The 15,584-nt window shown below is 39.3% G+C and overlaps 1 protein-coding gene across 3 annotated transcripts; it reads left to right on the top strand.

Annotated features, from left to right (window-relative positions):
• Positions 1-783: 783 nt before the first annotated feature.
• Positions 784-14,212, top strand: LOC140544316 (uncharacterized). 3 transcript variants are annotated; one of them, XM_072667809.1, is made up of 14 exons: positions 784-1,099; positions 1,176-1,373; positions 2,439-2,534; positions 3,252-3,347; positions 5,664-5,765; positions 6,182-6,283; positions 6,419-6,529; positions 7,607-7,708; positions 8,026-8,202; positions 8,587-8,688; positions 9,168-9,269; positions 11,551-11,655; positions 12,578-12,716; positions 13,571-14,212. In XM_072667809.1, the coding sequence occupies exons 2-13, from the start codon at positions 1,349-1,351 to the stop codon at positions 12,685-12,687; spliced, it is 1,230 nt and encodes a 409-aa protein (XP_072523910.1). In that variant the 5' UTR covers positions 784-1,099; positions 1,176-1,348; the 3' UTR covers positions 12,688-12,716; positions 13,571-14,212. The 3 variants fall into 3 exon arrangements, with proteins under 3 accessions (XP_072523910.1, XP_072523918.1, XP_072523925.1); XM_072667817.1 differs by lacking the exon at positions 2,439-2,534; XM_072667824.1 differs by lacking the exon at positions 11,551-11,655.
• The last annotated feature ends 1,372 nt before the right edge of the window (positions 14,213-15,584 follow it).

The raw sequence follows: 15,584 nt of genomic DNA, 5'->3' as shown, positions 1-15,584 counted from the left end.
ATGTAATATATGTGTACTGTAAATTATATAAGTATTTGTCTTACATTGACTCTTTTTTTTCCAACATAAATTATATGAACAAAACCATTTGTATTGTATTTATTGGCTGGGCAGTGGTATTATTTTATTTTATTTTATTTTATCAGTTTATTTATTTTTCTTACCACATGACACTCCTGATTTGGGGGAGGGGGAGGGGGGTGTTATAGAATCTTAATATGAGCATTAAACATGCTCACATTTCTCTACATTTCTCCTTTTTTTTAATTTATTAGCATTGCTGCTTTACTATTATTAGTGATTGGTATTAGTATTAGTCAGTCGAGTGAGAAGCCTTGTATTACGTTACTTAAATATTTATGAATTATGGAACTAGAAATCTGCATTGACTTTATGTAGTACTTATGTTTGTATTGCCCTTATTTTAATATTAGTAGTATTATGACAGTCTTAAGTACAAATGTGCCACAGAATCTTAATATAACCATTTAATTACACCAATATGTGTATGTATATATATATATATATGGTTATAATAATAATGTGTTACTATTATTATTATTATTATTATTAATAATAATAATATTTTATTAGTAGTATTTTATTTTCCAATTGGAAATGTAAAATAATAGCAGAAAACACTGTAATGCTTGCTTTATGTATACTTTAAAACTTTTTTTCTTTGCTTTTGCCTTGCTTAACAGAATAATGGTCCAAATCTTAAACTATATCTATTTTTTATATTAAAGGAAAATGTTCCTGCTGCGCAAATGCTGCGGAGTCGCACGCGCCCCAACGCACTCTTTGAATATGTGGCGCCAGTGTTTGGCCGCTCATGCAGCAACTTTTACTGTATTTAGAAGACAGACGAGGAGCTTATTGCTAACCAGGGAGTGAGTTATCAATTATAGACTGGATTTTAATGAGAAAATACTGACCCTTCAGCGGAGCTTCCTCGCCTGGTTCCGGCGGCAGTGTGCAGGAGGAGAAGCTAAGGGACTAGCAGGCTGCTACAGCTGCATCAGGCCGGACTGCAAACCCTGCACTCGGGGGGGCTACAAACCTACAGATAACCTGCTGGTCACTCACTGGGAACCAGGTCAGACTGTACGGTTTCCTCTGCGTTTGCTACTGTAGTTACAGCTGGATGTGTTGCTGAAAGTGTGTGTTTGTAGCCCTCTTGCAGCTGCAGGGCAGATGGCCTGAGGTGGACTGGAGGATGCTGTGGAGCAGCTAGTCCATTTTTAATTCCCTGGATTTTTAAACCAAGACACCAAGTTCCTTAGGACTCCCACCCACAGTGACCACCACGTCCTCCCAGCTGCAGGTCCCAAGAGCAGCAGCTGACATGACTGACATTCAACCCAGAGATGGTAATGGGCTCCAAACTTCATAATGAAGGGTTTCAGCTCTGCATTCTACTGTAACAGTGATTTTAGAGGTGGTTGTGTCTGAAATGTGCTTAACAATGTGATCAGAGGTGCTTCAGCTTAGTAGCACTGGTCAGGCCTGCTCCTACCTTTCTGTTAATGCTCACGTCATACCAAGCCTCCATTTGCCTGGGTTAAAGGGATACATCACCTTAAATGCTTGCATCATATTTAGCCATCATGTCACTTTGTTAAAGGGATGCTTAAGTCTTCAGTATTTCAAAGTCTTGGTCTAGGCCAGTCAGTTGGGGCATGGAGATCAAATTGAGGTATGGAAGATATTGGTCGGTGGTGCACTGCTCTACTGTGCAGCATCATCTGCACAAATAAGGCCTCAGAAAAGCTGTGGACTGATGAAGGTAACATGGATAACTTTTAAAATGCGATGAGCAAAGAAAAAAAAAAGACTTTCATGAGAAGAACACCTGTCCAACTGTTTGGAAACGCAGCACAGGGGTGAATCCATCATGCTTTGGGCTTGTGTTGCAGCCAGTGGTGCAGGGTAGAGGGAGCGATGGATTCAATCAAACCCTGGCAAATTTCGAAAGCAAACATCACACCATTTACGTTTACGGCATTTAGCAGAAGCTCTTATCTAGAGCGACTCAAGAATTACCTTCGTTAGTCTGAATAGACTAAAATTCAAAGATACCTCTAAGCTTAGACACTACTAAACCCAGCCACCTGGAAGGAACCTCTTCGTGCCTCTTTTTCTATCATGTAGCTTTTCGGGAGTTTTTCTGAAGTGAACCATTTCCCACAAAACCCACCCCAGAAGAAAAGCTAAATACAAAATTAAGCAGAAAATATCATCAGAATCAGCGGAATTCCCCCTCAAAGGAGGCCTTTGCTAATCACTAATCTTGACTGGAATCTAAAGGGTCCCATTTACTATAATCTAAAGTAGGCCCTGCCAGTTGTTGCCGCACACCTGCTGGCATTATTAGACATGAAGGCATGCTTTTGGGGGAGCTGTTCTTTACTCTGTTACTGTGTGGAACTTTGCAGAGTCGGTTGGGGACAGCTCAGACGATGATGAGCCTTTGAGTAAAATGATGAAGAGTAAAAGGCCACCTGAGAGGAGTCGGAATTTAGAGGAAGCACGTAAGACAAAGTTAGGATTATACTGGACCCTCTGGTCTGGTCTGGTAGTTAATAGAAGGGGCTATTTCCCCCTTGACTCTTCTACTATTGGACAGACAGAGGCAACCCTAACTGTTGTGATGTATGGTATACATGTGCATGTATGATACTATTATGTTAATGGTATAACAAAATAAAAGTATTTCTTGAAGAATTAATAATACAAGCAAATCTTTTTATTGGGTAAAAATAGGTCTTCTAGTAATATGCTGCTTAATACTGGATTTTGCCTGATTGACATGTTTTGTAAACAAAACCCTTCCGTTTATTTTCTAAATCGTAATTAATTGCTGTTATTATTTATTTTTTATTATTATTACCTAAAATGAGGATATTACTGGGCAGGATTCTGAAATTACACTTTTAATAATGGCTCTGTAGACCATTACCATTACATTTATTAACCACTGATAGTGAGAAGTGAAGTGAGAACTGATTATCTTATAAAGTAGGTTGTTTCAGAATCCCGACCTTTTTGATGTCCATGAATTTTAGTTTTGTTAAAAATTAAAGCATTTTAAAAACATAACACACACTCCAATGGAGGCAGGAAAGAGTTTGATCATGTCTAGTTGTAGTATGTGTGCTTTAAAACTAAACTCTTTGACCATCAGCAGATGCTTGAAATGCTTTTTAAAACCATTTTCTTTTTTTATTTCATCTGTTTGTTAATTTTAGTGTCACCTGGACACAGCTCAGATAATGAGCCTCGAAGCAATCTGACCAAGTCTAAAGACTCTCCACCTGCAAGCTCAGATAAACATCAAGAGAGCGGTGAGCATCCTTCCAAACCTTTTTTTAAGGACTCTGTTGGCTTAGTTTGGTTGATTATAAATAGGCATGTAGTGAAACAAAATATTAACAGTATGATAACTGTCCTTACTGTAGCCTCACCACTTCCCTTACTGTGGTGGTATCTGTACATGTGCCATCAGTAAAAGCCAGTCAAATTCTGCATGCTAATGGGCCAATGCATGTTATACATTATACCAGTGCTCTGTTTGAGAGCTAGAATTAGTGGAATTAGCTAAAATTATACGCCTCCATAATTCAGGACATGTGAACTGTGAATTAATTGCCAAAGTTTAACTATAGTTGTGTAGAATACAGTGTTACTGTTATTTTATACAGTAACAATGCCATAAATCTGGATATCCGGACTGAGCAGCTCTGCGTCCAGATTTACAGCATTTTTACTGCATAAAGTTACAGCGGCGATAAAACTGTATTCTACATAGTTATAGTTCAACTTTGTCGATTAATCCACTAAGCGTGGGAGTAAAGCTGGTATTGTTAATATTGTAACACAAGAGTCTTAAGGCAACAACCAACGAACACAGCCACACATCTGCAGTAACATCATGTGACCACCACCACAGTGACCACCACGTCCTCCCAGCTGTAGGTCCCAAGAGCAGCAGCTGACATGACTGACATTCAACCCAGAGATGGTAATGGGCTCCAAACTTCATAATGAAGGGTTTCAGCTCTGCATTTACTATAATCCCATTTACTATAATCTAAAGTAGGCCCTGCCAGTTGTTGCCGCACACCTGCTGGCATTATTAGACATGAAGGCATGCTTTTGGGGGAGCTGTTCTTTACTCTGTTACTGTGTGGAACTTTGCAGAGTCGGTTGGGGACAGCTCAGACGATGATGAGCCTTTGAGTAAAATGATGAAGAGTAAAAGGCCACCTGAGATGAGTCAGAATTTAGAGGAAGCAGTAACATCATATTTCAGAATTAAAGTCACCAATACAAAATAAAAGTCTCTAAAACTAAAGTAGCAGTAACACAAAATGCCTTCAGACTAACACCTAAAATGACTGTCTTTTTAAATTACTAATTATTAATTACTAAATTACTCATTTAATTACTTAGTACTTTATTTTATTGCTGCACATCCTTCGATTTAAGCAGAAATGTTCATTAAAATTGTGAATTTTTTAATATTATTCGTCTTTATTGTCTTCTTTGTTAGTTAGCAAATCAATAAAACAGCCTGCAGCTGAATTTACATGCAAGTTATTTTGAACTGAGCAATTACTAATCCAAATAATTAATTGTTTTAGTAATCAATAAATTAAATTACTAAAATATTTGTTTGCCGCCCTAGTGGAGAGCAGAGTTCTATTAGTGTGGTTTGGGAGTCTCAAATGTTTGGGAGTGTAAAAGAGGGAAATATTCAAGTAAGTAAGGAAGGATTTTATCGAGGATATTTACAGATTGCCATTTGTTCTCGTTGTTCTCCCAGTGACAAGCAGGACCAGACTGTTATCAATCCATTGTCCCAAAACAATCTCCAAGGTTATATAAACAGGAAAGTACATTAACACTAGAGAAATCTGCCTTATTTTATATGAAAAAAATAATGGAATCAGTATAAAATTACCCCAATGTTTAACATAACCCACCATTTATTGACTTTTGGATAACCTACACTAAATAAAGCTTAGCGGTCCAACATAAGAGCAATTTGACAAGGGCTCATTTGACACCGTAGTAAAATGCTCAGTATTAAATTCTGTATTAATGCACCCTAACATCCTTTTCAAGATGTTTGTCATGATACTCCTGATACTAGTCCAAGCCAGTCAGAATGTGCCTTTTTAATATAATTTATTTTAATATATTGGTTCATCAGCTGAGTGGGTGTACCTGCAAAATTTAGTGACCAGACATGTTTGAGGATGTTATATGAAACATAGATTAATCTATGTTAGCTTCTCATCTGCAAATGTACTGTCAGGCAGATTTACATGGTATTGTATTTATGGTGGTGGTCTGTTATGAATCTCTTTGATCTCCTGATCACTGATGATTTTAATTTGCCTTTTTGTTTATGCTTTTAATGGATGCACTAACAAAAAAAACTATTATTGATACAGTCTGCTTTCAGTGGAACATAACTTGAGTCAAGGACTATAAATTAAAAACTAAAGTTAGTAACTAAAGTACTAAAATTAGTAGTATCATACATGTAGGCTATAGAATGTTCAACAGTGAAGGTGTGATCATTACACCTTGGTGCAACCGGAAAAATGAAAGTGCATGGAAAGTTGGATGGTTATTTCTGTTCTTTATACCAGATACAAAGGAGCTTTCAGATTTGGAGGATGATGAACCACTCCTGACACTGATGAAGAAGAGGAAGAAAAAGCAGCCAGACAAAGAGGAGACTGCAGTGCTGGGTAAGTTGTCATTAGTTTATCTTCCTGAAACAGAACATAATTTTCACTGTGTTCCTTTTAGTTGGTGAACATTTGCAGTGAACATCATTTTGAATTTAAAAATGAACAGGTAAGATATTGCTTTCAACACTGCAGATTTCAAAGACCAAACATCCTGAAAAAAAAGCATAGTGCAGAGGTGAAAAACCACCAAGCTTAAACATTTTGACCATTTTCATTTTGATTTATTTAAGTAAATCCGAAAAAATAGGTATTTTGGTTTCTTTAACACTTTTAAGTTAAATATATGATTCCTTAAGTGTTCATTGATAGTCTGGATGACTTCAGTATTAATTGTACAAAAAAAAGAAAAACATTAAATGAGAAGCTGTAACCAAACATTTGACTGGTACTGTATATGCTTTTCATTTTACCAGATAAAAAAGAGGTCTCGGATTCGGAGGATGATGAGCCAGTCCTGACACTGATGAAAAAGAGAAAGAATAAGAAACCAGACACAGAGGAAACTGCAGTGATTGGTTTGTAATAATGCATTTGTTTATCTTGCTAATACAAAAATACACCTTTCATTGTGTTTCTTTTAATTTGGTCATTTGTTGTGAATTTGTTGTGGTGTTGTTTTTCCCAGTTAAAAATTTGTTTCAAACATGCAGATTCCAACAAACCCAAAAGTCCAAGAAAGCATCAAACAGAAGCAAAAGTCTCCAAGCTCAGACAGTCATCACCATCACAAGCCAAGGCCACCCAGAAAAGAGGACGAAAAGGTAACATAGATGAAACATTTGCATTATTCGACCAATCGTGACCTGACATCCCTTCTGTTGAGTGAATACAGCTACTTTATGATACATCTATTGGGGGAAAATGGGAGAAAAAATATGCTCTCAGTGGATTTAAGTGTGCCATAATTGTTGGTATCAGATGGGCTTGTTTGAATGTTTCTAGAACTGCTGATCTTGGCATTTTCAGCACAACAGTCTCTAGAGTTATGAAAGGTGCAGTAATAAAAAACGCATCCAGTAAGTGGCAGTTTTGCAGACAGAAACACATTGTTGATGGGAGAGTACAACGGTTAATTTACCTATACTGCTACAGTAACCCAGATAACAACTTGGTAAAGCATCTCAGACTGCACGACACAATGTCCAACCTTAAGGCGGATGAGCTACAGCAGCAGACGACCAGTCGGGTTTCACTTCTGTCAGCCAAGAACAGAAAGCTGAGGCTGCAGTGGGCACAGGCTCACTAATTCTGGACAGTTGAAGACTGAAAAAGTGTAGCCTGGTTTGATGGCTCTCGATTTCTCCAGGTTCACAGATAACAGGGTCAGAATTTGGAGCCAATAGCATGAATATATGGACCCAACCTGCCTTGTGTTAACAGGCTGGTTGAGGTGGTGTAATAGTTTGGGAAATGTTTTCTTGGCTTGCTTTGGGCCTGTTAATACCAGTCAGCCATTGCTCCAGTCCCACAGCCTATTTGAGTATTGTTGCAGACCAGGTGAATCCAGTAGAGCACCTTAGGGATGTGGTGGAATGTAATATTGACAGTGTAAAAGAGCTCCTGATAATTCTGCAGGCATTGTCATGGACCAAAATCTCCACCCGGCTGTTTTGAGAACAAAAGAGGACCCTGTGATATCAGTTGTTATTATTATTTCTGCAGCCCAGTTTTACCCATTTCCAAAGGGTAATCTATTGAATAATTGATCAGGCCTGGTTTATCACAAGCATTGACTGAATTCCGAGTTATTTTGGGAAATTCAGTTCAGCTTCTGTAAATTGGCAGATTGTGGAGCTACTTGTAATGGAAATGAATAAGCAGTCTAGTTCAACCTTTAGGTAAAGAGGAAACAAGGAGAATGGCTTCAGCACAATCCACACCTGAGAGCACAACACCTAAAAAGAGGGGGCGCCCTAAGAAAGAAGCCACAGAGAGAAAAGGTAGGTTACTCATTTGACAGTGCAGTTGAACATATAATTTTTATAACTGTACAAATGGTGGAACAAGACCATGTATTTTCTAACTTTACAGAAGAAGAAGTGAGAAACGGTTTAATTTCAAGTCATTTTGGATCGTTTGTATTGGTCTATTAATTATAAAACTTTAACACGATGTAAAAGACTGCAGATGTTTTCAAAGTGTGTATTAAAATGGAAAACTAATGACAAAATAGAGACACAGGCTTTTGTTTCGATGGCAACTATAAAATAACATCACAAATTTCATATTTTACGAATTATCTCCCGCTGTCTCACAGCACCCTCTCGTGACAGCTCAGACAACGAGCCTTTGGTTCAGCTGGCGAAGAAGAACAGACAGCCGGAGATGAAGCAGGCGGTGGTGTTGCTTAAGCGGATGTCTAAAAGAGACGTTATTGACATGATTACGCAGGGACACACACACACACAAAAGCAGAGTGGCACAGCCAGAGCAGGTAATATCCACGGTGCCTCCGGCAAGTTTATTCACTCTAGACTGAGGCTTAAAATAACTTCTTAAACTCACTACACCTCAGTTTTTCACCCTCTTAACTGCAGTTCTTTCTGAATAAATATCAGTTTCATAGACCCTACAATAGAACCCTGTGGGGCTCCACTGAATATGCTAAACTGCTACCAAGTAATCCATAGTAGTTTCTGTGTTAAGAATAATAACAGACTAATAAACATTGGGTTACAAAATGAAGCTATAACTACATAACAACTACATACTTGTCACTTTATTTATCTGATTTCTGAAACTGTGAAGTGTGGAGGTAATAATTGTTGCTACTGGCTGCATTTTTTAGAGTAATCACACTGTGCATCATTTTTTGCAGGTGTAAAGAGTGAGGCAGAAAGCTCGGATGAGGAGCCGTTGAGTCACAAAGTGAAGAAACTGAAACAGCACAGTAAGCCTGTGAGAGGCAGAGCAACAGCAGGTAAGAGTGCCCCATTATTAGCCATGCTGATCCAAGATCAAATCATGCCTGTTGTGTCTAATGAATGTACTGGAAGATCTGACTCTGGACGGAGACATTAAAAAGCCACCTTATTAGTAATGGAAAAAGCAGGAGAAGATGAGCTGCAGACTTCAGATTTCAATATAGTTTTGAAACATTAGCCTGTTTTATAGTTTTGGGTGCATACAATCATGGCATAGCAATTAGGAAACCCCTTCAAAACCCTTGTCTTTAATATATTCAAACATCCAGGCATTTGATCTTCATTTGAACATATTGAGAGATGGAGGTAATATAACTAAACATGAATAGAAATGCATGCTTCTTTCCTACTCCTCCATGCAGAATTCTTTCAGCTTTGTGATGCATCAATGTCAGTTTTTGAACAGATGGTAGTGGTTGTTGCCTACAGGTTGCATTGTTATGTTTGAGTAATCACACTGCATCTTCTGCCGCAGATGTTAAGAGTGAAGCAGATAGCTCGGATGAGGAGCCGTTGAGTCACAAAGTAAAGAGACTGAAACAGCACAGTAAGCCTGCGAGAGGCAGAGCGACAGCAGGTAAGAGTGCCCCATTATTAGCCATGCTCAAATTATGCTATTTGAGTCTAGTGAATGTGTTAGAAGATCTGACTCTAGCCAGAGAAAAGACTAAACATCTTGTTAGTGAAGACATAAGCAGGAGAATAGTTTAGGAGTAAAATTTAACTTAATCACCTGGGTTAATATCGTAGAGACTCTTGAGTGATGCAGCTGTCTAATGCTGGGATCACACTACGTGATTTTAACCATGAATTTCGAGTCGTCAAGAGTTTTTGAAGATAACAGGCAAAATATTTGGAGGCAAATCCGCGCTGGCTCGGTTGTTATGGGTGAAATACAGAACGACGTGATCAAGAGCTTACTGAATCTAAATCAGGTAGTCGTCTAGTGTGTACATGGCATAAGCGCTGACACATGTTCAGAACATAATTTCCATCAGAAAAACAAAAAAGTTTCTTGAAGTATGGTCCTTTTCATATGTTTACTTTTTAAAAGGTAGTTTGACACCAAGAAAACTAAAAATATTAGGTTAAATCCGTGATTTCCAACCTTGGTCCTGGTTTAACACATCCTCTAATACATCTCTAGCTCATGAACCCTTAATTAGCTACAGTGGGGGAAAAAGTATTTAGTCAGTCACCAATTGTGCAAGTTCTCCCACTTAAAAAGATGAGAGAGGCCTGTAATTGACATCATAGGTAGACCTCAACTATGAGAGACAAAATGAGAAAAACAATTCTGAAAATCACGTTGTCTGATTTTTAAAGAATTTATATGCAAATAATGGTGGAAAATAAGTATTTGGTCACCTACAAACAAGCAAGATTTTTGGCTGTCACAGACCTATAGCTTCTTCTTTAAGAGGCTTCTCTGTCCTCCACTCATTACCTGTATTAATGGCACCTGTTTGAAGTTGTTAACAGTATAAAAGACACCTGCCCCAACCTCAAACAGTCACACTCCAAACTCCACTATGGTGAAGACCAAAGAGCTGTCGAAGGACACCAGAAACAAAATTGTAGACCTGCACCAGGCTGGGAAGACTGAATCTGCAATAGGCAAGCAGCTTGGTGTGAAGAAATCTACTGTGGGAGCAATAATCAGAAAATGGGAGACCTACAAGACCACTGCTAATCTCCCTCGATCAGGGGTTCCGCGCAAGATCTCAGCCCGTGGGGTCAAAATGATCACAAGAACGGTGAGCAAAAATCCCAGAACCACACGGGGGGGGGAACTAGTGAATGACCTGCAGAAAGCTGGGACCAACGTTACAAAGGCTACCGTCAGTAACACACTACGCCGCCAGGGACTCCGATCTTGCAGTGCCAGACGTGTTCCCCTGCTTAAGCCAGTACATATCCGGGCACGTCTGAAGTTTGCTAGAGAGCATTTTGATGTCTGGAAGAGTATTGGGAGAATGTCTTATGGTCAGATGAAACCAAAGTTAGAACTGTTTGGTACAAACACAACTCGCTGTGTTTGGAGGAGAGTGAATGCTGAGTTGCATCCAAAGAACACCATACCAACTGTGAAGCATGGGGGTGGCAACATCATGCTTTGGGGCTGTTTCTCTGCAAAGGGACTAGGACAACTGGTCCGTGTACATGAAAGAATGAATGGGGCCATGTATTGTGAGATTTTGAGTGCAAACCTCCTTCCATCAGCAAGGGCATTTATGATGAAACATGGCTGGGTCTTTCAGCATGACAGTGATCCCAAGCACACTGCCAGGGCAACAAAGGAGTGGCTTCGTAAGAAGCATTTCAAGGTCCTGGAGTGGCCCAGCCAGTCTCCAGATCTCAACCCCATAGAAAACCTTTGGAGGGAGTTGAAAGTCTGTGTTGCCCGCCGACAGCCCGAAAACATCACTGCTCTAGAGGAGATCTGCATGGAGGAATGGGCCAACATACCAGCAACGGTGTGTGCCAACCTTGTGAAGACTTACAGAAAATGTTTGACTTCTGTCATTGCCAACAAAGGATATAAAACAAAGTATTGAGATGAACTTTTGTTATTGACCAAATACTTATTTTCCACCATTATTTGCAAATAAATTCTTTAAAAATCAGACAATGTGATTTTCTGAATTGTTTTTCTCATTTTGTCTCTCATAGTTGAGGTCTACCTATGATGTCAATTACAGGCCTCTCTCATCTTTTTAAGTGGGAGAACTTGCACAATTGGTGACTGACCAAATACTTTTTTTCCCCATTGTAAATGAGGTGTTTTGGCAGCTCGGCAAACACTAAAATGTAAAGGGAAATCTCTATGTCGGAATTACACATCACACTCTTCTTAGATGTCTGCTCTGATGACGAATCTTTGGTGAAGCGAGCAAAGGCAGTACCGGTGAAAAATAAATGTGCGAAACGGACCAATGGTGAAAAGGACCCACCCAAAAAAGGTAAGTCTAGGAAAATGTGCTGCCAAGTTGTTATTAATGCTTTAGAAAAGCTGAAGAAAAAGTTAGGACACCCCCACATTTATTACTGCTTAAGTTGTCTACAATTAGAATGGTGTGCAGCACATTAACCACAGATGATTAGAACATGCTTAGAAAGAAATGCTCTTGATTGTTTGAAATGCTTGTTATCACCAAGGCCAGATCCAAAGAGTAAAGTCTCAAACAATCCTAAAATTCCATCACAGGATCTACAGGTGGCTCTTGCCACAGTTGATGACAAGGTTTATGCATCTGCCATGTGAAAAGAAGGAGCAAGCTGAACAAGGAGGAAAACCTTGCTGTCAAAATAAACATCAGGACTCTAGATCATCTGTTCCTGAAGTCCTGGTCGTTGTCTAGGTCTTGTTAAATATTTAAAATTAGTTGTCATGGGGTGTCCCCATCTTTTCTACAAGCACACCAAGGAGCTCTCCAGGAAAGGCCCAGGAAAGGTCCCCCAGCTATAGTCAAGTGAAGTAATGTTGGTAGCAGATATAAAGTTTATTTTCCCCACATGTAACGAACAAGTAATGGAAGCTAATATCTCTCATTTTAGCATTCTGTAAATGTCATAGCTTAACCCTCACACACTTTAACCACGTTAAGTAATCCCAAACATGCTTTCTGACACTGTGTGTAGGCGTCAAGATGAATACCAGCACCAGTTTTAGCTGCCTGGCACAGTTTTGATCATGGAATGATGCCACTATTTTTCAGCTCCAGTATTGAAACCCTTTCTGATATCAGTGTAATATTTGTTAAAATGTATTTTTTAATAAAACAGAAAGGGTCAAGCAGAGGACATGAACAGAGCTCACACGTTCAGAGAGCTATTTGATTGGTCTGTATTGTCTCTTCCATACTGTTGATTTCCTTCATGTAGAAGCAAAGCTGGGTGACGAGTTAAACACTGACTCAGACAACGAGTGTCTGGTGAAGAGGAAATCAGACAAAGCAGCCCAGTCTCTTCACAGAGAAACCAGCAGCAGCTGAACCACACACACACACACACAAGCATACAAGTGAGTCTGACCCACCTGTCCAGCACATTTTACACATTCTGACCGTTTTATTTAGAAACTCTTGTAGCTTCAACAGTTAAATATTGTAGCCTTTCATCTGTGCTCATCCTCATCTAGTGCTTCTTTAGTGCTCAGTTTATGACCACAGAGCTTCTTTATGCTGGATATGTTTTGGATGATGAACCCACTCTCAAAACTAGCAGCGACCCTGACGTGTTCCTGTAGTAACTACAGTTTATGCAGTCTACAGTCTAGAGCTATGGTCTATAGCTGTAAAACTACAAAGTGGTTGGTATGGCAGATGCAATAACCAATGTGTTTAGGTACAAAATAAGTGTAACTGACACCTTGGTGTAAATAGGCTAAATGTGCAACGCTGTGCAGACATTTTTGGCACCTACGCATTTTACTCAAACGCATTAATCCCAGCTATAAGATCTCAGATCACATAACATAGAACAAATGTAGATAACAAGAATTTTTCATTTTAAAGACAAATTTCAGTTCCAGATTTCTCCTGGACACCCCCAGCCAGTGCGTGGATGTGTTCAATTCCATCACCAGCTCACCTGATTTTCCATCATTAAGCACTGATTTACCAAACCAGGATGTCGAGTGATGAGTGTAAATAAAACTGTCTCTCTTGAGAAGAGATTTAGGGATGTTTTAATTGGCACAGTGATGTAAAAACACTGTTTTTTGTGTGAATGTTAGTGAATTAGTGTTTAACAAAGCAAATAAACACTATCTGCCCAGATACAGCGCTTAATAATTTAAATTTCCACAGATGCATGAAGCTGTTGCACAGTACCGTACTGGTTGATGATCTTTCTTTTCTGTCTGTTTTTGTACAGATTTGGCACGAGAGCATATCTGAGGGGAGGACTTGTTAGTACTTGCATCATTCTGCGATCATGAATCCTGTCCACCTCCTAGTTTATTTAGCAATGACTGTGCTAAACTGTCATACTGAATTAGATTTTTAATTCATGAATTACGTTCTGTGTATTGTATCTCTTTCACAGCATAATGCATGAAACAGTTCCTTTTATATTGTTTTAAATATTTTATATTAGTCCGTTTTGGCCTTTTTATTTTGTGCATGCTGCTGTTTCGTTTTGAAGGTGTTTGTAGTAAAAAAAACAACTGCACTATATGCAGATACTGGGCCTTAGTTTTTACTCAGGGTTTCTAATGAGGAAAGACATTAATCAATGTGATTTTTAAAAAAACAAAGTGTAGAACAGTATGAAGAAAAGTGCAGAGTAGTGCAAAACTGAGGAAGAATTGTAGTTCAGCCATGTTCCTTTAGGCAAGCTGTGTTTTGTATTCACTGTATTTCGGTGGTATGCTTCCTGCTTCTTTAATGTGAAGGAGTGTAACTTCTGTTCCTCTGTTCCTTAGAGCAGTGTTTCTCACTCCTGGTCCTGATGTCTTTCTGTCCTGTGCATTTTAGAGCCAATTTCCTGAACAAAAATTAAAATGGGAAAATTCCAGATTTTTCAGTAGTTTTTTCAGGTGTCTGTATAATTCAGTGGTTGTAGATGTAAGTAAAGTTACACAGAGTGGTTTGGTGTGCAATGTTCCATTCTAGACAAACTTACAGTAAATACTTGTAATTTTAAATTGTTTCACAGGAGTTTTTCTATCATTTTTGGCGTAAAGTATGCATTTAAATCCATTCAAGATAGTGAGGTACAGTGGCATGCAAATGTTTGGGCACCCCTGCTCAACATTTGTTACTGTGAATAGTTAACCTCGCTCTCCAAAGTTAATCTCCAAAAGGCATACAGTTAAAGAAGAAACTTTTTTTTCAGCATTTTAAAAACTTTTAGTGTCCGGTTTGTTTTGTACAATGTTTTTAGAGTGAAAACAAGGAAAGCTGCAGCATGTAAAAGCCTGGGCACCCCAAGAGATTTCAGCTCTCGGATAACTTTCTCACACCTTAATGGGCTTGTTTGGGTTATGGCTTGTGTTCATTGCTAGGAAAAGCCAGTTGATGCATATTTCTAAGCTATGTAAATACTCTTGACTTCTTAAACTGTCTCAACAGACAAGCAGCCGTCTAACAATTAAAATGACTGATGACCACGAAGCAGGAGAAAGCTAAAAGAAGATAGCAAAGCCTTTTTACGTTGCTGGTTCCATTGTTCGTAATGTAATTAAGAAATGGCAGTTAACAGAATCTGTTGAGTCAAGTTGAGGTCTAGAAGACCAAGAAAGCTTTCGAAGAGAACTGCTTGTCAGATTGCCAGGAAGGCAAATCTTAACTGCAAAACTGCAAAAGACTCAGGACTGAATTTAGCAGATTCTGGAGTGGCGGTATGCTTCTCTACTGTGCTGTGACACCTGCACAAATATGACCTTTGTGGAATAGTCATAACAACCTTCCTTCCTGCATCATCAAGGTTTTTAAAGGAACATCTAGGAGCATTTTGGGAACAAGTCCTGTGAGCTGGTGCAGAATTTCAGGTGCGTCGATTGTGCTTTGGGCTTGTGTTGCAGCCAGTGGCGCAGGGAATTGGTGCCAGCATACCAGCAAGCCTCACAAACATCAAGATGAAACAAGGACGGCTCTAAATCTAAATGGTAAAGGTGCACGTATTTGTCACTGTACAGTGTACAGTGAAATGTGTCCTCCGCATTTAACCCATCTGGTAGTGAACACACACTCACACACACACACGTGTTAGGGGCAGTGAGTACACACACACACACACCCAGAGCGGTGGGCAGCCAACTCCAGCGCCCGGGGAGCAGAGAGGGTAAAGGGCCTTGCTCAAGGGCCCAACAATCGAACCCACAACCCTGTTATCGATATCCCGGCGCTCTAACCGCTGAGCCACCACTGCCCCCTAAATGGACCAC

This window comes from Salminus brasiliensis, chromosome 2, assembly GCF_030463535.1.
Source record: "Salminus brasiliensis chromosome 2, fSalBra1.hap2, whole genome shotgun sequence".
Taxonomy (NCBI): Eukaryota; Metazoa; Chordata; class Actinopteri; order Characiformes; family Bryconidae; genus Salminus; species Salminus brasiliensis.
This window is presented reverse-complemented; position numbering and strand designations above follow the sequence as displayed.